Source organism: Sciurus vulgaris, assembly GCF_902686455.1.
Source record: "Sciurus vulgaris genome assembly, chromosome: 7".
Taxonomy (NCBI): domain Eukaryota; kingdom Metazoa; phylum Chordata; class Mammalia; order Rodentia; family Sciuridae; genus Sciurus; species Sciurus vulgaris.
Genome location: NC_136467.1, coordinates 31,618,961 through 31,643,393, shown reverse-complemented (window position 1 = coordinate 31,643,393; position 24,433 = coordinate 31,618,961). Strand labels below are relative to the sequence as shown.

At 38.8% G+C, this 24,433-nt stretch overlaps 1 protein-coding gene across 1 annotated transcript in view; it reads right to left on the bottom strand.

The window, feature by feature from the left end:
- Window positions 1-24,433, bottom strand: part of SLC2A12 (solute carrier family 2 member 12) — a 59,084-nt gene that overhangs the window by 18,311 nt on the left and 16,340 nt on the right. Inside the window, exon 2 of the mRNA XM_079147112.1 lies at window positions 13,434-14,774. Within this exon, the coding sequence (XP_079003238.1) occupies window positions 13,434-14,774 (1,341 nt within the window). The remainder of the gene's footprint in view (window positions 1-13,433; window positions 14,775-24,433) is intronic.

The window sequence follows — 24,433 nt, the reverse complement described above, 5'->3', positions numbered from 1 at the left end:
TTGCCTTTGCAAGCAGTGTGTAGCATGCCCAACTCTCCCTCTGCAAATGGGTACTTAAAATGTGATTGTGAGTAGGAGCATGCCATCCCTTCCAACCAGATGTTTAAATTCTGGCCTCATAAGTTCCCTAAGTGGAAAAATTATTGAAAAAGTAGACTCCATGATAGGCCACCAACTCCAACATCAGCAATCATGTAGCAGATTCTTTTTTTCTGCTTTTCTTTTTTATAGTCTCACTATTCTTGGTCTCCCTCGGTTGTGCCACTTGTGGATTTTTGTGAAAGAAATACTTTATTCAAGAACAGTATCTTGGATTATTTAAGTCACAAGCTAAGAAAGGTGACAAAGTGTTCCCCAACGTTTTGCCCTAATGATTTCAAATCAAAATAACTGAAAAGATCTTTCAAATAGTATTTTAGGGAAAATTGGACTAAGTGAAGTAACCCTCAATTTATAAAAGAAATGCCAGAGTTAAAAATGGAACCTGTTTGGGATCAGGTACTAGATGAGAATAGGAAAGAACTTTGTCAGTGGGCTTCCAATTTTCTTGCTTGTGTTGCTGTTAAAACAATTTGGAAACCTAAGTTGTTGTTTTTTTTTCCCCCACTCATAAGCTAATATCTAACATTTTTTTCACCATGAATTTAAATAGTGACAAAGGATGCAATTTCTACTGTATTTAGATTCTTACATTTAAAGAAAAATAGTTGTGTCTCTCTTTTAAATGTTTCTGGTGGAATTTAAATATGATAACTCTTTAATACCCATCACCATCATCTATCCAAAAAAATACAGGAACAAAATATTAGCATAAATTTTACAAAGTTTCTTTTTCACTTGAACTTAATATTGTATTCTAGTTACTAATGCCTTTTTTAGCCTGAAAGTTTTCAATTTATCAACCTATCATGCTTCTACACACACACACAAACACACATACAATGACCTTAAATTGGAATTTTAGGTTTAGTTTCATTTACTCTAAAAGATTCTCAGGTTTTTTTTGAATTAAGTTATTAAAACAATATTTAATACAAGATGAATCAAAATTATATAAGTATCATAGATTTTAGAAATAATTATTAAATATGAAAATGAAAATTTATTCTAAATACTCAATGAGATGGATGGGAATTTTTTTTTATTATGTATCTGTGGGTAAGTGTCACTTATTTCTAGAGTAACATGTTTCAGTTCCACTTTTTAAATAGATGAAATTTATTATTCTCAAGAATAAGTAAAATAGATGATGAGTTTAAGGGATCTTATCATAACAAAGCCACTCGATTATTTGAATTAACGACAAAAGTTACTCTGGACGATATAACAGCTAGTAACTTGATCAGGTCATCCTTTATTTTTTGTTAAAAGCAAATCATTGGAAATACCTTGGCTTCTGAAAGGATCATTATCTAGTCATTAGAGTCATTTCTTAACACCTACACCAATATTTCCAGGTGTCACTTTGATTAGTATTCTTGGGTTTTTATAACTTGTGATATGTGTCATAATAAGATTTCTGATGGGTAATAAATGAGCCTGATTTTAAGTGGGAGAATTGTTACAACTTGGGAGAAGGGGATAAAGAACTTTACATGTTGTTTTTGAACTTGAAGCTCTGGCAATTGATTTCCTTTGAGTTACTGAAGTAAAGAAACTAATGACAAATGACTGCTCATGGTTATCATTAATGTTAAAACCTTAGTCTGTTTCTTCAGTGTCTGTACTGTCCAATATTTATAATTTTCAAGGACAGAGGACTATAATGGGAGTAAGTCAGAGAGGAAAGTTAAACACTAAAGTCCTCTGTGAGCTGTTGCTGATGGTCATGGGATCAATAGGAGTCGTGCTTGGCTCTGTGTATGCTGCAAAATCGCGGTGTTAAAATTTTTGATTCTGTGAGGTACTACTATTGCATCCTCTTAATTCCCAACAGGAGAAAGGATTTCATTAGTTAAATGTACGTATTTCCTTTAGGTTTTTATTCTGTGGTTTAGATGCAAAGTTAGTGTAGAACTCTGTGGATGCTTTTTTAAACATACTTTGCATTAATGAAAAATGCCAGAGAACCAAACAGTTCCCCATTGCAGTCACTCAAAGTGACTTTTAACCTAGTTAGTTGAGAAAAGAGGAAAATGATTATGTGAATGTTGGTCATAATTGAAACTTAAGATCTCAAAGAAAAAAAGTATTTTAAAGATCTTAAAGGTTGGAACACTTAACCCAAATCTAATATCTGAATACTATTGTGTAATGGCTATATTTGGTAACAAATGACAATGTTTGCAAAATGCCTTTTTTTCTCTAAAGGTATATAATTATCCCATAAGAATGGTAGAAAAGAAAGGTGAGCTCCTTAAAAGTCTTTGACAGTGATGATTCTGAGTGTTGAGGTCTGCAGCCTAGGAGAAAGTGTGAAGAATATCAAAATCTCTTTTGAAACACTTGACAGGCTTCTGGAAGGTAAGCCTCTTTGTCTTAACTCAGTATGACTTGTAGTGAAGCAGTTAAGTGAGCTTCCAAATTAGAACCTGCTGTTCCACCTCCCCGCAATTGTTGTAATTTTTAGCTGTGCAAACATCACATGAACAATTTTTTGAAGTGCCAGAGTTTATTTAAATATAAAACCTAAATTTAAATGTTATGGCAGATGACTCCTCTTATACTTCCTGCTGATATCCATCCTCCAAAAGACTGGTTCCACTCCATAAAATAAAACAAACAAAAAGCTAGACTCTACAATCTTTGAATCTAAAATTTCTAGTCTCTTGTTTAAGACACAAAAGAGGACGTCTGGGTTTTCAGATATTTGGGTTGGGAGACAATTCTGAATAGGTCTCTGCTATTTCCACATGACTTGTGAGCAAAGGCACTGACCACTTTTGTTCCAGACTGTCTTTCTAAGACTGTTCGATAGTGTCTTGCTCTGGAGGAAAGGACAGCTTTGTTTTCTGTCCAGAAAAGTAAAGATAACATCTGCCTCCGATGAAGAAGTCAGCTGGCTTATTGTCTTATAAAAGATTTGTGTTCTCGAAGCTTGAGGTTCCTCTCTTTCACAACCCTTTAATATGTGCGGGTATCATCTAGCCCTCTTCACGTTGACATGTGGGGATTGGGGTCTAGCACAAATACTGACATTTTGGAAATTGCTATAGCTTGAATAATAAACTGCCCTTTGACTCTGACTAAGGAGTCTTGTATCTTTTATCAACAGTCATGAAAGCTCAACAGGCTAACTTGATAGTTTTCAAGTGGGGCAAAATCTCAGCCCCTTTATACTTATTGCCAGTTTGATTATTTTGCAACTGTGGTATGATTTGTCTTCAAAAACGATTCATTACTATTATTAACTTTGGATTGCTCATTCACATTGGAGGAATTTAATCTGATTTTTAAACCAATGCTAATCCAATGAAATATTTGTATAAAATCTACTGCTAATTAGGTAGGCAAAAACATCTCCCTTCCAAAGTTAGATTTAGATTTTTACATATTTCCCTTAGGAAAACCAAAAAGGAATTACCTCAAATCTTTTTTGTAAAGAGTCAAATTTAAATGCATTCAATTGATAAATCAAGGTGGGGATAATTATCCCATTCTATATCTAAACTTAATCTTTTTTCTTTTCATGGAAGTCTGTGTTTCATACTTGGAGAACAAAATGGAAAAACTTGGATATGAACATTTTATCGAACACCATAAATTTTTAAAGTGGCCTTAATTTCAGTAAATTTAAGACAAAAACTTTCTTTAGTCATCAAATATTAGAGATGGCCCTGCATCCTCAGTTAAGTAACATTATTTGGATATAATTTTTGGCCAAATATGCATGGGATTCACATTCACCTCTCATTCCCTAGATACTGGATCTGATTTATACCAGAGAAGATCTGGATATATTAACCCTAGACTAGAGAGCTCTCCTTTACTCACAGAAATTGAAAGAGTTCTGAATTTTTTTTTTTTTTTTTTACTCATCCACCAAACAAGTATATATCATGGGCCGGTTTCTATGTTAGGCTTGGGAAAGCCACAGTGAACAGGGCAGAATTTACATGAGCACAGAACATACAGTCTACATTGGTCACACCAATGTAGAAGAGTGAACATTTGGGTGTTTCTTGAAATAACAATTTTACTTTTCACCAAAGCTTCATGATTTCCTGTAAAACTTGTCTGGTTTCCCAGAAAGCTCTCTTGACCATAGGTGATCCAGGATTAAAATATGGTTTTTTTTTTTTTTTTTTTTTTTTTTTTTTGGTGCTGGGGATCGAACCCAGGGCCTTGTGCTTACAAGGCAAGCACTCTACCGACTGAGCTATCTCCCCAGCCCCTAAAATATGTTTCTTAAAGCCATACATCCATTTTGCGTCTTGACCCAACTTGAATAATTTATAGAGAAATGTGAGGAGGATTAAGGCATCATAAATCAATACTGTGCATGGAATGGACACACAGGTAGCAAAATGCCCACTGAGGTCAGTGCTGACATCATCAAAACTATTCTCCTCAGGTCTAGACCATGCCCAGATGTTTAAGCCCACGAGGCACTAAGTTTAGGGTACTTTATACAGATTGCTTTATTTAATTCCACAATTATGTGGTGAGGTAAGGATTCTTGCTCTCATCTTCTCCGAAAGGAAACTGAAGCTCTGAGAGAGAAATGAGACGTGAGAGTCTTAGTTGTGTCCTGATAATTGTAACACTTGATCTGCTGTTATCCCTGCTTAAATCTCCATCTCACAGGTCTGCATGCATTTTTGGCAACACCTCAGAAATATCTTCAGTGTCCATTATATCTGAACTAACCCTCTTCCAAGCATACTCTTCTCTTAAACTATCTTATTTTTCACTCGTTTCCACCAAAATTTTAACACTCCTCTTTCTTGAAGTAGTATTCTATATGGATTCGTTCCTTGCTTATTGCCCGTCCTCACCACTAACTCCATGAGGACAAGGTGTGGGTCTCTCCCATTCATTCCTGAACCTCTAGCCCTTGGGACCATTTATGTCATCATGTGTGGCACAGGTGAGCAGTACACACCTGCCAGATGAGAGAGTCGATCAATGAATCCACACACTTTCTCCCTCGGCTCTTTTCTTAGTCACTCCAAGATTCTTACTGCCGCCTGTTTTAGTCTTCAGAGTTGTTAGAAGAGATTGGGAGGGATTATTTGATGTCACTGACATTCAGTCTTCAGTGTGAGGTTCCACTTGAATATGCAAATCAAAGGTAGTTGAAAGATGATGGCTACAACCTCATTATGTAACTTAATTTGGAAACTTGGGAAAATTTTTTCTATCTGCTCATAATGAAAATATGCCAATCATGAGATGGAAGAAGAGGTTAACTAACCAACTTATAGATACATGAATAATTGGATTTAAGAGCTCCTAATAATCACTGTGGGGGAAAAAACTGTCACACACAGTTTTCTGAGTTATAGTGGCTATTTTAAGGAAGGCTGGGTCTCTACACAAGCATCACCTCGAATGAACTCATGAGATAATAACATCAGGCCTTGAGTCTTGGCTCATCTTGTCTTACTTCTGAAGTGTGAGGAGAAGAGAAGAGAAATCCTCACATTCTCTATTTCCTCAGAATGTCAAGAATCAGTGATTTTATGCTGAAAAATTTCCAGTTGTTAAAAGGGGCTAAAATGATGTTTAAGACCACACAGAAACAGAGTGAAAAGTCAGGTTAAGATGTTGAACACATGTTGAAGTGAAAGATGAAGTATGGACTACAGAATATTTCAACAAACCTCTAATAATGGCAGTGGATTACATATACTGATTTTATTTAATGGAAAATTTTTAAAATTAATTACAGAGTAATGGAGGACAGGAGTTGTTACCTCTTGTGTGTCATAAACCCCTTCAGCAAACTAGGGATGCCAATGGACTCCTTCTTAAAATATTTTAAACATATAAAATGAAGTACATAAAATTACTTGATACTACATTTATGCCTCCCTTCCAAATTCTAGATTCCAGGGCAACTTTATTGTTTTACAGTTAGAGAAACAAAGGACCAGAAAGTAAAATGTTGTAGTACATATACTTCAGCCTCAAAATAGAAACACTTTCCTGGCAGAAGAAAGCCATGCTGTGATCTAATACAATGAAGGAATGTTGTTCTAAGCCAACCCATATTTAAGAAGGTTTAATAAGGTTGGTTTAATCTTCCCTTTGCTGTTATGTGAGAACGGCACATACTTTACCCTTTAAACCTCTATTTATACAAGAGATTTGTTTGGATTACAAGCAATAAACTCTCTAAATGAAATACCTGAGCAATAATCACATCAGGTTAATAAGCTTTATAATGCATTTGAAATCTGGTACAAAAATCCTGCTCCTAATAAAAATCTTGTTTAAATTCCAACTAGTTCATACCAATAACCTAAAATACAATTCTGAGAATTGAAATGGAAGTCCTATGGCACATTTTCTCTAGAAAAGAAAAATTACAACATGAATGTAGACATAAATGACTAACTCTTAGCAAAGCGGGGAGAAAGGACAATTATTCAGTTCCTCCTAAAAACACTAGGAAAATCTGTAGTCCCAAGTCATGATGAGAAATTATTGTTCTCTTTAGCGAGGGTGATTCAGATGTCTGTCTCTGATGACATGACCCAACCACACGTGGGAACATCCAGGTCGGTCCTTGGTACTGCAAGTATGAGTTAGACAAACCAGGAGATGGGGTAGTAACTCCCTTTCTCACATCCAAATTACCTGTCATTTCAATAGTATCCATCTCGCTAGCTTTACTTTTGGTCTATGACAGTCTCAAAATGTTAGACCAAAAGCCTCTCACCATTTTTTAGCAAAAAACAAAGCACACAAAAAATTCTAGGATGACTCTCAGATACTCTGTGTCCAAATAGCTATTTATGACTTAATAAAGAAATGCCCAACTGGCTTCCATTCGTTGGTTCTGAGCACTATCTCCCCTGTACCTTTTCTTATAGACAAAAACAGAAAAAAAGATTTTAAAAATCATGTCCAAGTGATAGATTGTTCTGCAAAATCCTTGTGATGGTCTCTGGCAGCAACAGGACGTTCTTGGCAGTCTAGCCTTTCTAGCTCACTGGGGCCTTCATCCACCCATTTGAGAATTTGACACAAGTAAAAGAGCACACAGAGATCTTTTTTGCATCTGCATGGCCATTTTCAAAGTCTTTCGCTACTCACCCTTAGCAGTCCAATGTAACCAGCATCATTTTTAAACAGACTTATATAATGGTTATTTAAAGGCAGAAAGAAAAACATGAGATGTGGTTCATTCCTTCAAAAAGTAATCCAGTAACTCTAATCTAATTAATAACCCCCTCCCCACCAAAAAAAAAAAAAAAACAAACATGAGAGATACATGATGTTATTAAGAACTAAGCTGAGTTACTACACTGTAACACTGATATTCTACTCTACAGCATCAAAGCACTCCCACATACTTTGGCTCATTTGACCCACCTGTGCTCTGGCAGATATGGCAGGCATTTTTACACCCATTTCATGGATTGGAAACAGCTTAGAGAAGAGGAATGACTTAAAGGTCATACAGTCAGTAAAAGCTGGGACTAGAATCCAGGTTTTTTGATTTTTAACTTGGTCTTTTTATCACCTAAAACTGAATGACTCTGTGCTAGAAATACACTAGCTCATATGAATTAAGATCTGTAAGAAAAGGAGTGGATTCATAGAGGACATAAGGTTTTTATTAAGATTCAAGGAGAGAAAAGATATGGGTAGAGTAGAGGGGGAAGTAAGAGGCCAGAAGTGCTGTGTGTCTTTTGGCCTGTGGGTGGAGCAGAGGGAAATGAAGAAGCCTAAGTGGGCAGAGTATTGCCTACGGCATATTTGCTGTGTGTGCTATGTGGAGTCCTGATGTAATTCTCTGTGAATGGAGGACCTGGGGCACAGCTTCACAGACTACAATGTAATAGTGCACAGATGCCCTAAAAGATTGGGTGAGATGATGAAGGACCTTGAAAAACAGAGTTGTTCTCTCAAAGATGGATGACAGAGTGGTAGAGAGCATGGAATTAGCCCACCAGGGCTGAAGTTCTAGTCCTACATCTATGTGACCTTTACCTCTTATAGCATTTTACTTCTTTTATATGAAAGGAAAATGTTAGACTAAATAATTTCTAATCTGTTCACCTTGAAGGGACTTGACTTATGGTAAAAGTAGGAAGGAATAGAAGATTTGGGAACATGGGCAACATGAGGAAAATGGTATTTAAGGAAAACAGAAATAGAGGATGGATAGGTATTGGAAGGTTCTGGAATGGAAGAGGACTACTGGAAGAGCCTCCCAGTAATCTAGGAATGAGAACACAAGGCTCAGAAAGGATGTTAGAAATAGGAAAGAAACAATAAATATGGGGGCTACTTGTGAGGAAAAATTCAAGAACAGGTGGTCACAGAATAAATTGAGTAAAGGCACCAAAGTATCATCCCAAGTAGCTAGAGGAGTGGTTACCCATGCAAAAGGAAGGGAAATGGTAAGAGACCTGGTATAAGAAAAAAAAAAATTCCACTTCAGGCTTGTTGTGTTCAGCTGACAGTGAAGCATCAAAGTGGAAAAGACATACCCATTGGGGAAAAAAGGAACTGGAAGTCATGTGAGATGACAGAACTAGAGATAAGTGAGACTCATCAGCTCAAGGGAGATAATTAATGTTCCTGAGAAAACAAACATGAAAGCCTTTATGATGCATTAGCTGAAAAGTGTTTTCCAGTTTTATAAAGAAACAACAACCAAGAGACATTAAAAAATGACCTTAATTTTTTTTTTTTTTTGAGAAGTGGATGGAATGGAAGCTAATCATGCATTTTAATAATTAACATTTAAATTTTTTAGAAATGTTGACCACAGAAACTGAAGACAGAATTCAGGTCCCTTGGCCTTTTGAAATGTATTTTTCCATATTCACATCTATTCTTTTTGAGATTTTAGTTTATTATTGTGGTGGTTTTGTACTGTGTCACTTCAGCTAAGATGGCCTACATTTCTCAGAATTCCCTTCCTGTGCAGTTCTGGATGAGGGTTGAGAAGAGAATCTTGTATCAGTTTCACATCAGCCCTGGGCTTGCTTGGGTTGCCCCTAGCAATGATTATGGTCTGCACACCATGTTGCTGATGAAGGGCTACCCCTTGTCAATGTGGGGGAAGAGGGGGTGTGTCCAGATCTCCTCCTACAACTTCTCTAAGTCCCAGGCCAGGGAGGTACATTGTCAGATTTCTTGGAGAAAGGTGGCCATTTTTTTTTTTTTTTTTTTTTTTTTTTTTTGCAGCTGGCCTGTACCTGGGACCTGGTATGGGGAAAGACAGATGGAGACTGCAGTCTCTTCTTATGGACTCTATAGTTTGTTGTAGCAGATTATGTGCTTTTGCTTCCCTCTGCTTTGAATTCTGTTTTTCCTCTGTCCTGCAGAGACTCCAGGCTGCAATCAGATACATAGGCAACAGTCTTCCAAGGACATCTTCACCAGCTTTCCTTCGTGGCCCTGATCAGTGAGCTGTTGCTTTTCCCCTAGCTGTCCTGTTCCAGACCTTGCTTCCTTGACTTCTTCCACAATTATGTGATATCTAATCCCTATGAGAAATCCTTACCCATATTACCCACAGTAGTTCTGCTTCTGGTGCAATTACGGTTAGCCAGGCTTTTCCCTACCCAACCTCCCTTGAATTGACTTCACTTAGTATATTGTACTTATTCTCAAGTGGACATTAGTTACAACTAAAGGATAACAACATATTAAAATTCATCTTAATATTTTAAGATAAACATTAAGACTAGGAACCAATGTTAACATAAGATCTGGGGAAACTAGAACTTCAGGTGCTTCACACTGGGCATTTATCAGCACCCAGAACTACCCAAGCTCCAGCTGGTAAGTGATAGAGAAAGAAACTTCTAACATGCTTAAGCCATTGTTATTTGGGTTTTTGTTTTATATCACCTGAGCCTAATTTTTAGCAATACTTACATTCTACATTTTTTAAATCGGGTTTAGTTATCCAAATAAGTGTACATCCTGCTCTTCTTACCTTTATACTCCTCTCTTTTCCTATAGTTCAACCTTAAAAAAAATGCATACTCAGCTATCACAGCTGCAGAAAAAGAGGCTGGGTTTCTATCTTGCAAAGAGTACAGCGGGCCCATGTAAAAGCCTGGGGTGTGTACAATGATGAACTACTTTTATTCATTCTTACTTGAAATGTCTCTTCCAGGAAAGGACTGAACTAAAAATAAGTAACTGATCAAGTTTGGATCTGGAATGTCTAGGCCCCTGTGTTAAAGGCTTAGATGCCAGCCTGGGTCCCACTGGGAGGTGGTGGAACCTTTAGGAGGTGGAGCCTAGTGGAAGGAAATTAAGTCATTCAGGGTGTGCCCTTGAAGGCAATATTGAGATCCAGGTGCCTTTCTGCCTTTCTCTCTGCTTTCTGGCCACCATATTGTGGGCGTTTCCTCTACCACACATTTCTGCTGTTGTGCACCTTCCATGCCACAGGTTCAAAGGTAACAGAGCCAAGCAACCATGGGCTAAGACTTCCAAAACCATGAGCCAAAATAAATCTTTGCTCCTTTTAAATTGATTTTTCTAGGTATTTTATCACAGTTATGGAAAGGTGATTAGCACATTAACATTTGCTGTCTATTCTTGTCTTGGACTAGGGAATTAATGTTCAACTTCAAAATACTGTAAATGTTTTCATCTATTCTAGCAAGTCACTTGATTTTTTTGAGGTTCGGTGTTATTGTTCATAAAATTCAGTGAATATTATTTCTTCACAAACTAGTTACGAAGGCCAAATGAAGTACTCCAAAATGTGAAAACTATCTATCACAGTATTTGATGTAATAGGAGTCAGTAAATACTGGTTGACTCTAAGCTTAAATTATATTTTTAAAAATTAGAATAGAATTCTGTTTAAGGAATCCTGGAAGATAAGTAACAAACATTCTCTAGTAATTGTTTCCAAAACCAAACTGTGTTTCCTGAAAAAGTGAATTCATGATTTAATGCGATGTGCTATCAATCTATATGTTAAAAGCTGCAGAATTTGCTGCATTTTTCAAAATTATCCAAAAGTCAAAGAGAGAAGGGTGGCATGAGGTTGAAAGGACTCTAACCATGAACAGTTTGATTCTGGAAATTTAAGATCAATATCTCTCATATATATAATATGTGCCATGACACAAACTTTTTCAATCTGAAAGGTTCAAAAAAATTGGGTCAATAAAATTGTTATGCAAAGGAACTATTTTTAGTTTCATAATGAACATATATGGAAAAAATAATTCTGATAAAGGAAATCAACAGATTGATAACTACTACCTGAAGTTCCTCAATGAGCCCAACTTACTTGCTCATATAGGAAACTTTCACAAATAAGATCAAGTTGTTCCTTTGTGTAAGACTGACTTTCTGATAGACTATGAAGCACTTCTAAAAAATGTAAAGAAGGGGCTGGGGAGATAGCTCAGTCAGTAGAGTGCTTGACTTGCAAGCATAAGGCCCTGGGTTTGATCCCCAGCACCCAAAAAAAAAAAAAAAATGTAAAGAAGATGCTTGATGAGAGGTCGTTAGCTTAAAACATCAGAGTAGCCACACAAATATCACACAGACATACACCCAAGATATTGAATCCTAATAATGGTAGAAATGTGTTTTCAGAAAGTGTTCATTAAAGGTATTTATTACTAATGAGTCTTAACAAGAAGGACCAAGGTTCAGGAACATGTCAGTGCAATTCAAGGATAATGGCCTGCTAATGTTAGTCTGTCTGCCCCACATAGCCTTCTATGGGAAATATGTCCACTCAGAGCCAGAGGATGGGTCAGTTTTTGGTCACCCATGTTTTAGAACCCAGAATTAAACCTTGCCATTGTTCATTAGATGTGAATTGGCACTGACTTGACATAGCAAAAATCAGGGTCTATCAGAATTATTCCTCATTCTCTCAGAATTTGATTAAACCAATATATAGCAGCTGAAGTTTTAGAAGTGGGAGTAGAAGTTGAACAATGAAGAGGTGGAACTGGGACCAGAGAGGCCATATTAGCACATGCAAGTCTAATGCCCAAGTCTGAGCAGGCCAACCCCAATTGTTGCTGATTGGAAAAACCCAACTGGATATAGTGCACCTGGAATGTCCATGAGGACAGGAAGGAGGCCTCGCTTGCTCATCACCATTTCCCTAGCATTTTGCATGGTTTTTGATTCTTAAAAAGATTAGACACTCAAACATATCTTCTGAATGCAGTTAATGAGTTAGCATTGGATGGATAGAGCAAGCCCTTACTTGTCCTTCCTCTAGAAAGCCTGTCCAGCACCCGATGCCAGAGACCTACATTTGCCATAATACCTTCTTCAACACAGGCTACTTCTTCTTATTTATCTGGAACTTCCAACATTTATCTTTGTTTTAGCCAATTTGTTTGCCTCCGTGATTCTTGTAAATAAGTTTCAAAACTAACTCTGTAATAGAGAGAGACTGAGGAAAAGGGGGGAAGGGAGGGAGAGGAATGAGGGAGGAGGGGGTGGAGAGAGAAAGAGGAGATGAAAGGATGGAGGTAAGGGTAGAATAGAAAAGCTTCCTTCAGTATTTAAGCACTTTTTTCCTAGTGAGAAAAGACCTTTCTCAACCACACTACTGGAGAGTTTAAACTTTAGATGTGAAACTAAAAGTCTACAGAATTGCCACAAACAACCTATTCTAGAAATCCATCTCTAAAAGAGTTTACTCAAGAAGTGTTTGGACTTTCTCCTCGGAACAGACTGTATCTAGAAAACAGAAAACAGAAAAAGTTCCCTGTAGGCTGCTTATATTGTGTTGAATGGACTTAACTAGACTTCCATTATTCTGCTTAATAGACAAAAGTGAAGTGCCCTGAAAGATTATCTAGCAAATAAAATTTACTCAAAGAAAGAATGCATCCTCTTCTATACTCACGATTCCTCTCTGCTTCATTATTACTTGAATATATTTGTCATCATGTCATTAAGAAAATATAAGCAATTGATTTCTTTTTCTTACATCCATAAAGAAGCTCAGAAATGATATGGAGGAAAATATAATCTCAGTAAACTTTGCTTTCATAAAACAATATAATATGCTTGGGCAATAAGTCTCTTTCCAGGACTGATTCATACTCAATCAGTTGTATTAAAGTATCCTCATATAACTTATCCTTTAGTTGAATACTAGCCCTGGGCTTTTCAAAAGCGGCATAAACCAAGAATACTGCCCACATCAGCAGAAACATCAGATTGCCATTATTATCCTTGTCTTGCTTCTAGTACTCAGATGTAGCAACATATTATAGCAGTACAATGTTCTCACTCGTTAAAAGCAGCACGCTGACATTCATAAGGCAAGAGAGAAAAGGGATAAAGAATAAAGTACTTACTTGGTCCTAGACCAATGGAAAAAGCAGCAATATAAACAAGCAAGCTGGCTAACGACAGCCATTTCAAAAATGCTGGGACATCAGCAGGATCGGTGACTATCTGATGTTCAGTTTGGCTTAGTCCAGCATTTGGTAAGGGTATAGAAGGGACCTCCTCTCTCTTATCCATGTCATTTGGCATGGGCATAAGCGAGCTCCTGCTAAGGGAAGTGACCCCTTTAAAGTGCTCTCTGAGAGTATTGTTGCTGTCTGACAGATTTCTTGTTCCATAAAAAACAGACTCGTCCAAGGACTGGTTGATAGGACTGTGGTTTCTGCAGATGTTGGTGAAGTTCATGTGGATGTTGAGATTCACGATGCCCATGGTCAGCAATGAAGCTGCCATTACAGAGGAGCCAATGCAGAGGAAGGTTTTGCTGCCAACGTGGTCCACAAGAAGGGTGGCTGGGATGGTGCTGACGACCTTGACGACCCCAACCCCAGTGGAGGCGAGACTGGCTGCCTCATTGCTTTGAAAGCCAACAGACTTCAAAACAGTTGATGCATAGAATAAGATGTTCGGCTGGCCAGTGACTTGTACAAAAAATACCAGTGTTAGACCTATCATGATTCGGGTCCTCATGTTGTCCTTTGAACGAAACAGATCCCAAAAACTATACTGATATTCATCTTTCAAGGAAGATTTAATCACGGTGAGTTCCTCAGTTGTGTCTGATATCGCTCTTAACCTTCCAAGAACTTTGCTAGCAACTTCTTCTTGTCCTTTCATCACCAGAAATCGTGGGCTTGGAGGAAGAAAGTACATCGCAACTGCTTGCAAAATTCCCAAGGGAATAACAAGACCAAACATATACTTCCATCCATGGGAAACATTGGCGAATGCGTAATTTGAAATATAGGCGAAAAGAATGCCAATGACGATCATCAGCTCATTCAGTGACACAAGAAGGCCTCTTCTGTTTTGGGGAGCAATCTCTGCAATGTACACGCAAGTGGCAATGGAAGAGAGGGAAATGGAAACCCCTATAGCGATGCGTCCCAGTATAAGAATTGTATAGGACAAACTGAGTATCAAGACCAAGCTTCCAAGTCCAAGTAGACAGGATGACAAGATGATTGCAATCCTTCTTCCATACCTGTCTATCAGGACCCCTCCAATGAGAGAGGCGAGGAAAGCCCCAATGAGGAGGGAGCTCACAACCATTTCCTGCTCATGGCAGGTCAGGGCTAGTAGTGCTCTGATCTGAAGAAGAGCCCCAGAGATGAGTCCAAGTTCATAACCCACCAGGAGGCCACTGAGAGCTGCGGTGACAGATGTCAGGAAAGTAAACAGGCTGCAACCTACAGGAGAAGAAAAAAACAGAGGTTGGTTCCGAGTTGTAATTTTAAATATTGTGTGTTTTTAAAGGAGATTTAGCCTTATAAACATTGAGTTTAAACACAACTATAGAAAATCACACACAGGCGGTTTCAAGATGGCGGCCTAGAGGGTGGCTGCATTTCATGTTGCTCCAGGACTCAGGATTCAAAAGAGGAGATATTGAGACACTTGGGACCAACTCAAAGCAGCCGGGTGACTCTCACCCCTTGGGAAGGCGTCCCGGATGGGACGGTGGTCCCGGAACGCAGGAAACTTTGTGAAGTAGAGCTGCCGGCGAGACACCCCTCCCGCCGCTGGAGCAGTGAACTCGGACAACTGGGAGCGTCGTAAAGGAGGCCGCTCAGCACAGCACTGGGACTCAGAGCAACCACTGGGGCTCCGGCGGCTGCCCAGGGGAGGAGTGGCGAGGAGAGCTGTGTGGACTCAGGACACCGGGGCCTGCCCTGAGGAGGAGGAGGAGGAGCGTGGCCACTTGGATTCGGAGTGACTGCACCAGAGCTACAGGCGGTTGCCAGAGGAGGGGCTGCGTGGCGAGCTGTTTGGACTCAGACCACTTCTGAACACCGGGGCCTGCCCGGAGGAGGAGGAGGAGGAGGAGGAGGAGCACGGCGGGGCATTTGGACTCCCAGTGACTGCATTAGTGCTCCAGGCGGCTGCTCAGAGGAGAAGGCGAGTGGTGAGTTGTTTGGACTTAAAGTGACAGCACCTGAACACAGGGGGGCTGCCTGGAGGGGAAGCGTGGTGGGTCAATTGGTCTCGAGTGGCCGCACCAGAGCTCTGGGCAGTTGCCAAGAGGACGCGTGCAGCAGATCACGTGGATTCAGAGCCACTCAGAACGACCGCTCCTGAACACCCGAGGGGTTATCTGGAGAAGGAGGAGGAACGGGGAGGGTCACTTCGACTCGGAGTGATTGATTGCCCAGGGCTACGGGTGGTTGGTGGGAGGAGGAGGCACGAAGTGAGTTTCTTGGACTCCTAGTGACCGCACCGGAATACTGGGCGGCTGTCTGGAGGAAGAGGCGTGTGACGGGTCTCTGGGTCTCAGAGCGATTGTACGGGGCCCCAGGTGGCTTCTCAGAGGAGGGGCCGCATAGCCAGGCGATTAGAAGCAGAGCAGAGTCCCAGGATCTAGGAGGCTTCTGGGTGGAAGAGTCGCACAGAGACAGGCTTAGGGGCGGAGCGAAGGTTCCAGGCCTGCGGGCAGATTCTCTGAGGAGGGGCAGCCTAAGGAGATTCATCTGCGAAGGGTGAGGCTCCCAGGCCCAGGAGGTAGGGCCGGGCCCCTGGGAACTTTACAGAGGAAGGCAGCCCAGCCCAGGCGGTAGCTGTAAATTGAGGGGAACCTCTAGGAGGGAATTGACCAGTGACACCTCCCCACCGGGTAAGTCTTGCCTGCCGGGTGAGGTTTCCCCACAAGGACGGTAAAACCAGAGACTCAGGCCCAAACAGGCCTTGCCTCAGCCCGCAGCCTAGGTCCCCTTTGGATGACCATTGGTCAACAAGTGGAGGCACCTCTGCCCACTAGCAGGGATTATACCCCACCTGAAGGCCACCACTCCTAGAGAGGCAGCTTCCTTGTGGAGCGCCGCATTATCAACTTCCTCCAAGACTTCAGGCTACTGAAGGCTAAGGGAGGATATATATAGAAATCTTCAGGGACATTGTAAGTCAATAGAGGAAATCTGCAATATCTCAGCGGTCCACTGATACCTGAACAATATGAGAAAACAAGGAAAGAAAATGCTGCAAACAAATCTAGATGTTACATCAATAAAACCCAATGACAGCATGGCAGAAGAAATGACAGAAAAGGAGTTCAGAATGTTCATAATTAAAATGATCAGAGAAGCAAACGATGAGATGAAAGAGCAAATGCACTCACTGAATGATGAGATGAAAGAGCAAATGCAGGCATTGAATGATCGCACCAATCGACAATTAAAAGAGCAAATACAGGAAGCAAAAGATCATTTCAATAAAGAGTTAGAGATATTGAAAAAAAACCAAACAGAAATCCTTGACATGAAGGAAACAATAAACCAAATTAAGAACTCCATAGAAAGCATATCCAGTAGGATAGAACACTTAGAAGACAGAACCTCAGACATTGAAGACAAAATATTTAACCTTGAAAACAAAGTTGAACAAACAGAGAAAATGGTAAGAAATCATGAACAGAATCTACAAGAACTATGGGATATAATGAAAAGGCCAAATTTAAGAATTATTGGGATTGAGGAAGGCTTAGAGAAACAAACCAAAGGAATGAACAATCTATTCCATGAATTAATATCAGAAAATTTCCCAAATCTGAAGAATGAAATGGAAAATCAAGTTCAAGAGGCTTATAGGACTCCAAATACACAAAATTACAACAGACCCACACCAAGGCACATTATAATGAAAATGCCTAACATACAAAATAAAGACAGAATTTTAAAGGCTGTGAGAGAAAAGAACCAAATTACATTCAGGGGGAATCCAATACGGATTTCAGCAGATTTTTCAATCCAGACCCTAAAAGCTAGAAGGGCCTGGAACAACATTTTTCAAGCCCTGAAAGAAAATGGATGCCAACCAAGAATCTTATACCCAGCAAAACTTACCTTCAAATTTGATGATGAAATAAAATCCTTCCATGATAAACAAAAGCTAAAAGAATTTACAAAAAGAAAGCCAGCATTACAGAACATTCTCAGCAAAATATTCCATGAGGAAGAGATGAAAAACAAAGAAGCAAATCAGAAAAGGGAGGAATTATCCTAAAGGAATTGTCAAATAAAGGAGGAAACAAGTTGTGTCAAACAAATAAATAAATAAAATTTAAAAAATGAACCAAATGACTGGGAAACCAAATCATATCTCTATAATAACCCTGAATGTTAATGGCCTGAATTCATCAATCAAAAGACATAGACTGGCAGATTGGATTAAAAAGAAAGTTCCAACAATATGTTGCCTACAAGAGACTCACCTCATAGAAAAAGATACCCATAGACTAAAGGTGAAAAGATGGGGAAAAACATACCATGCACACGGACTCAGCAAAAAAGCTGGAGTATCCATCCTCATTTCCGATAATGTGGACTTCAAGCCAAAGTTAGTCAGAAGGGATGAAGAAGGTCGTTTCATACTGCTTAAGGGAAGCATAAATCAGCAAGATATAACAATCATAAACATCTATGCCCCAAACAGTGGCTCATCCATGTATGTCAAACAAATCCTTCTCAATTTCAGAAACCAAATAGACCATAACACAATAATACTAGGTGATTTTAACACACCTCTCTCACCACTGGACAGATCGTCCAGACAAAAATTGAACAAAGAAACCATAGATCTCAATAACACAATCAATAATTTAGACTTAATGGACATTTATAGAATATACCATCCAACCAAGAGCGAATACACTTTCTTCTCAGCAGCACATGGATCCTTCTCTAAAATAGACCATATATTATGCCACAAAGCTAATGTTAGCAAATACAAGAAGATAGAGACACTAGCATGTATTCTATCAGATCATAATGGATTGAAGTTAGAAATAAATGAAAGAGTAAAACACAGAAACTATTCCAACATCTGGAGATTAAACAATATGCTATTATATGATGAATGGATAACAGAAGATATTAGGAAGGAAATTAAAAAATTCTTAGAGGTAAATGAGAACAAAGAAACATCATATCAAAATCTCTAGGACACTATGAAAGCAGTACTTAAAAGGGAAATTTATTTCATGGAGCGCATTTAATAAAAGAAGTAAAACTCAACAAATAAACGACCTAACACTACAGCTCAAAGCCCTAGAAAAAGAAGAACAGAACAGCACCAAAAGTAGTAGAAGACAGGAAATAGTTAAACTCAGAGCTGAAATCAATGAAATTGAAACAAAAGAAACAATACAAAAAATTGACAAAATAAATAGTTGGTTCTTCGAAAAAATAAACAAAATTGATAAACCTTTAGCCACACTGACAAAGAGAAGACGAGAGAAAACCCAAATCACTAAAATTCGGAATGAACAAGGAAATATCACAACAGACAGGATTGAAATACAAAACATAATTAGAAGCTATTTTGAAAATCTATACTCCAACAAAATAGAAAATTTCGAAGACATCAACAGGTTTCTAGAGACATATGAATTGCCTAAACTGAATGAGCAGGACATACACAATTTAAATAGACCAAATTCAAGTACTGAAATAGAAGAAGTCATCAAAAGCCTACCAACAAAGAAAAGTCCGGGACCTGATGGGTTCTCAGCCAAGTTCTACAAAACCTTTAAAGAAGAGCTCATTCCAATACTTCTCAATGTATTCCATAAAATAGAAGAGGAGGGAACCCTCCCAAACTCATTCTATGAAACCAATATCACCCTGATACCTAAACCAGACAGAGACTCATCAAGGAAAGAAAATTTCAGACCAATATCCTTAATGAACATCGACGCAAAAATTCTCAACAAAATTTTAGCAAATCACATACAAAAACATATTAAAAAGATAGTGCACCATGATCAAGTGGGTTTCATCCCAGGGATGCAAGGTTGGTTCAACATCAGGAAATCAATAAACGTAATACACCATATTAATAGACTTAAAGTCAAGAATCACATGATTATTTCAATAGATGCAGAAAAACATTTGATAAAATACAGCACCCCTTCATGCTCAAAACACTAGAAAAAATAGGGATAGTGGGAACATTCCTTAACATTGTAAAGGCCATTTATGCTAAGCTCATGGCTACTATCATTCTAAATGGTGAAAAACTGAAAGTATTCTCCCTAAAAACTGGAACAAGGCAGGGATGCCCTCTTTCACCACTTCTATTCAACATCGTTCTTGAGACTCTGGCCAGAGCAATGAGACAAACCAAAGAAATTAAAGGGATACGAATTGGAAAAGAAGAACTCAAACTATCCCTGTTCACTGATGACATGATTATATATTTAGAGGAACCTGGAAATTCCACCAGAAAACTCTTAGAACTCATAAGTAAATTCAGTAAAGTAGCAGGTTACAAGATCAATGCCCATAAATCCAATGCATTTTTATACATAAGTGATGAACCTTCAGAAAGAGAAATTAGGAAAACTACCCCATTCACAATAGCCTCGAAAAAAATAAAATACTTGGGAATCAATCTCACAAAAGAGGTGAAAGACCTCTACAATGAGAACTATACAACACTAAAGAAAGAAATTAAAGAACACCTTAGAAGATGGAAAGATCTTCCATGTTCTTGGATAGGAAGAATTAATATTGTCAAAATGGCCATACTACCTAAAGTGCTATACAAATTCAATGCAATTCCAATTAAAATCCCAATGACGTACCTTACAGAAATAGAGCAAGGCAATTATGAATTCATCTGGAAGAATAAGAAACCCAGAATAGCTAAAGCAATCCTTAGCAGGAAGAGTGAAACAGGGGGTATTGCAATACCAGATCTTCAACTCTACTACAAAGCAATAGTAACAAAAACGGCATGGTATTGGTACCAAAATAGAAAGGTAGATCAATGGTACAGAATAGAGGACACGGACACAAACCCAAATAAATACAATTTTCTCATACTAGACAAAGGGGCCAAAAATATGCAATGGAGAAAAGATAGCCTCTTCAACAAATGGTGCTGGGAGAATTGGAAATCCATATGCAACAGAATGAAACTAAACCCATATCTCTCACCATGCACGAAACTCAACTCAAAATGGATTAAGGACCTCGGAACCAGAGACCCTGCAGATTATAGAAGAAAAAGTAGGTCCAGATCTTCAACATGTCGGCCTAGGACCAGACTTCCTTAACAGGACTCCCATAGCACAAGAAATAAAAGCAAGAATCAATAACTGGGATAGATTCAAACTAAAAAGCTTTCTCTCAGCAAAGGAAACTATCAGCAATGTGAAGAAAGAGCCTACAGAGTGGGAGAATATCTTTGCCAATCATACTTCAGATAGAGCACTAATCTCCAGAATCTATAAAGAACTCAAAAAACTCTTCTCCAAGAATTCAAATAATCCAATCGACAAATGGGCTAAGGAAATGAATAGACACTTCACAGAAGAAGATGTACAAGCAATCAACAAACATATGGAAAAATGTTCAACATCTCTAGTAATAAGAGAAATGCAAATCCAAACCACCCTAAGATTCCATCTCACCCCAATTAGAATGGCGATTATCAAGAATACGAGCAACAACAGGTGTTGGCGAGGATGTGGGGAGAAAGGTACACTCATACATTGCTGGTGGGGTTGCAAACTAGTGCAGCCACTCTGGAAAGCAGTGTGGAGATTCCTTAGAAAACTTGGAATGGACCCTCCATTTGACCCAGCTATCCCACTCCTTGGTCTACACCCAAAGGACTTAAAATCAGCATACTACAGAGATACAGCCACATCAATGTTCATAGCTGCTCAATTCACAATAGCCAAACTGTGGAACCAACCTAGATGCCCTTCAATCGATGAGTGGATAAAGAAACTGTGGTATATATATACAATGGAATATTACTCAGCCATAAAGAATGATAAAATTATGGCATTTGCAGGCAAATGGATGAAATTGGAGAATATCATGCTAAGTGAGATAAGCCAATCTCAAAAAGCCAAAGGACGAATGATATCGCTAATAAGTGGAGGATGACACATAATGGGGGGTGGGAAGGGTTAGTATTAGGGTTAGAGTTAGGGTTAGGGAGGGGGGCAAGTATGGAGGAAGGAAGCACTGTATAGAGGAAAAAGAGGGGTGGGAGGGGTGGGGGGAAGGGAAAAAATAACAGAATGAATCAAACAACATTGTTCTATGTAAATTTATGATTACACAAATGGTATGCCTTTACGCCATGTACAAACAGAGAAACAACATGTATCCCATTTGTTTACAATAAAAAAAAAAGAAAAGAAAATCACACACAAACCAATGATGAGTTATAGAAGGATTTTTTTTTTTTTTTCTTTCTTGTTGAGGAGGAAAGACATGGAGATATTCAGGAAGTCCAGTTTCCTTCAATCTGTGATATTGATGTTGTTTTTAGTTAAGAGCAGACAGTCATGTGAGATAAGCAGATGACTGATGATAAAGACTGAACAAACAAGGATACTGCTTAGCTTGTGCCTTGGCATTGGATTAGAAAGTCAGATAGCCTGGCTCTTCTGGTTCCTCTCCAGTTCTCTAAAGATAAACTTCTGAGGGCAAGATGGGCTGGGTATGAGCCTCTAGAAGGGCCACAAATTCCCTTCAGTTTAATGGGGACCAAATGAAACTAACCTCCAGGACACTTGCCCTCCTGCCTCCCTGGCCATGATGAGGCTGTAACTGGCTTCTGCTGATACACCTGAGGATGTCAAGGAGGGAATGGAGGTGGATGGAAAGAGTGTAAAAACCTTCACAAAGTCCAGGTTGTGTTGGAAGGAAGGAGTGGGGACATGGGTGCGGGGTAGGGAAACAGCCATATCCACTACTCACTCAGTGAGAAGGAAGGAGAATGAATCAGGGAGAACTTTCTTTTATAATGTTAAAATTCTAGGGAAAATGTCAAAAGGTGAACAGTTATTAATTGCTGGTAGTAGGTGCACAGGTGCTTGTTACATGTCAAAATAAAAATCAAAATTTTTTAAAGTGGCAAAGGGAAGAGCCTATTAGCTCAGGAGAGGGCAGTTTCCAGGGTGCAGGACAGGAAAACTCTGGTCATGTCTTAGTAACTGTGGATGGTCAGCCCAGCGTGTGTGGGGCTCAAGGTGGGGTTGGAGAGATAGCTGAGAGTAGGCAGAGAGTGAACTTGGATAGGTTGGGAGGGAATATTTCATGTAGGCCTTGCAGGTCACAGTGACACCTTTTCATTGTATTTCAAGTATAGGCTTGACCGACACCTGTTGTTGGTTTCAAAACGTTTTACACTATGGATTTCTTGTTTTCCTTTGTGCTGCTGCTTGGAAACTAGCTCTTCAAGGAGCAAGTCTGAGAGCACAGAGAAGTATGTTGCCTTGGTTTTCATAAAAGGAGATGACGGGTTAGACCTGGGTGTTCAAAGTGGAACTGGAGACAAGTAGACAAAGGCAAGCATTCTCTGTGAGCTAAAAATGACAACAACTGATCATGAATTAGAGGTGGGAGAGTGTGTTGGGACCCAACATGGCTCTGTGCTTTGAGGTGATATTCACAGTATTTGACATGCTGTGTACAGAATTATATACCACGTGGGACCAACACAGGGAAGAACTGACTGTGTGTGATGAAAAGAGGAACAAAAAGCAAGTTACACTTTGGACTTACTAAAATGCCTTACTTTTTTTACCTGGAAGATATTTGGGTACAAATGTTCAGTAGTGGACTGGATATACTGTTTTGGAGTTGCAAAGACAGATCAAAGCTAGATATATGTATTTGGGAGTCAGAAACAAGAGAATGGGAGAGATCACTTAGAATAGTGGAAAAGAATAAGTAGGATTAGGACTGGAACTTGGGAAACTTTAACATTAAAAGAGAAGGATCCAGCAAAGGAGGTGGGGAAGAAGCAGCACATGGGCCAAAAACAATTACTTGGGGCAGACAGTCAGCAAAGCCATTTAACCCTGCCTTTTTGGAGGAGAGGAGGGTATAGTTTGGAAATGTTATTCAGCTCTCCTTAAATAACCAGATCAAATGAAGGTGATCTAAAGCTCTTCTCATTGCAAATTTCCAAAGTATTCCAGGATCTACAGGATACTGGTAGGATATGGTAATTGGGAGATTCCAAAAATCCATAAATAGAAACCAAAAGGGGAAAAAGAAAGAAAGAAAACACTGACTATTTAGATGGAGGAACAAATAAGAATGCAACCATTCTTATTAAATAAACCAATTTATGAGAATTAGAGCATTAAATTAAAATTAAATCAGCAATTTCTCTAGCTAATGAGAAAATAAGTATTTAGCACCACTACATAGCAGGCACTTTCCTAGGTGCTGAAATATGTATATATGTAGTGGTATTAAACAGATATGGTCCTTGCTCCCAAGAAACTTAAGTATCTGGTGATATTTCCATTATCTATTATTTATCATATATTGTTTTATTTTTATATGCAAAATGACTTTAAAGCACTCTCTTATATAGAGTACTTTCAGGTCATTCCATATGATTCAGGCTGTCAATTTCCACATATTCTTTTTCTTCTATAGTCTTAAAACCATCATCAACAATTCCTCTACTACAGAATAAGTAGGTGGAGCCTTCACATTTGGAAAAGAATATTGTATTATTCTTACCTTTACTTGCTATTCGTTTTACCTATGTTTGGTGTGTGATTCCTGTGTGTCTTTGGCAATTGGTAATTGGTCTCTGATATTCTGATTGGAGAAATTCTAGAGCTTGAAACCCTTGGGAGACACACTGAGTGAGGCACTAGAAGGACATCTAGAGTGACCAAGGACAGTCAGGACCGGGACCATTGAATTAAGGATATAGGGAGATGAATCCCAGAACTGCTTGTGTAGTAGAAAATTGTCCTTGCCACCTTGTCCTCCTTCCCCTTCCTTGCTTTTCCTTTTATTAGTTGAGAAATAGCATTTCTTTCAATGGAAAAAAAAAAAAAAAAAAAGACTCCTTAGGGTTCAAGGAT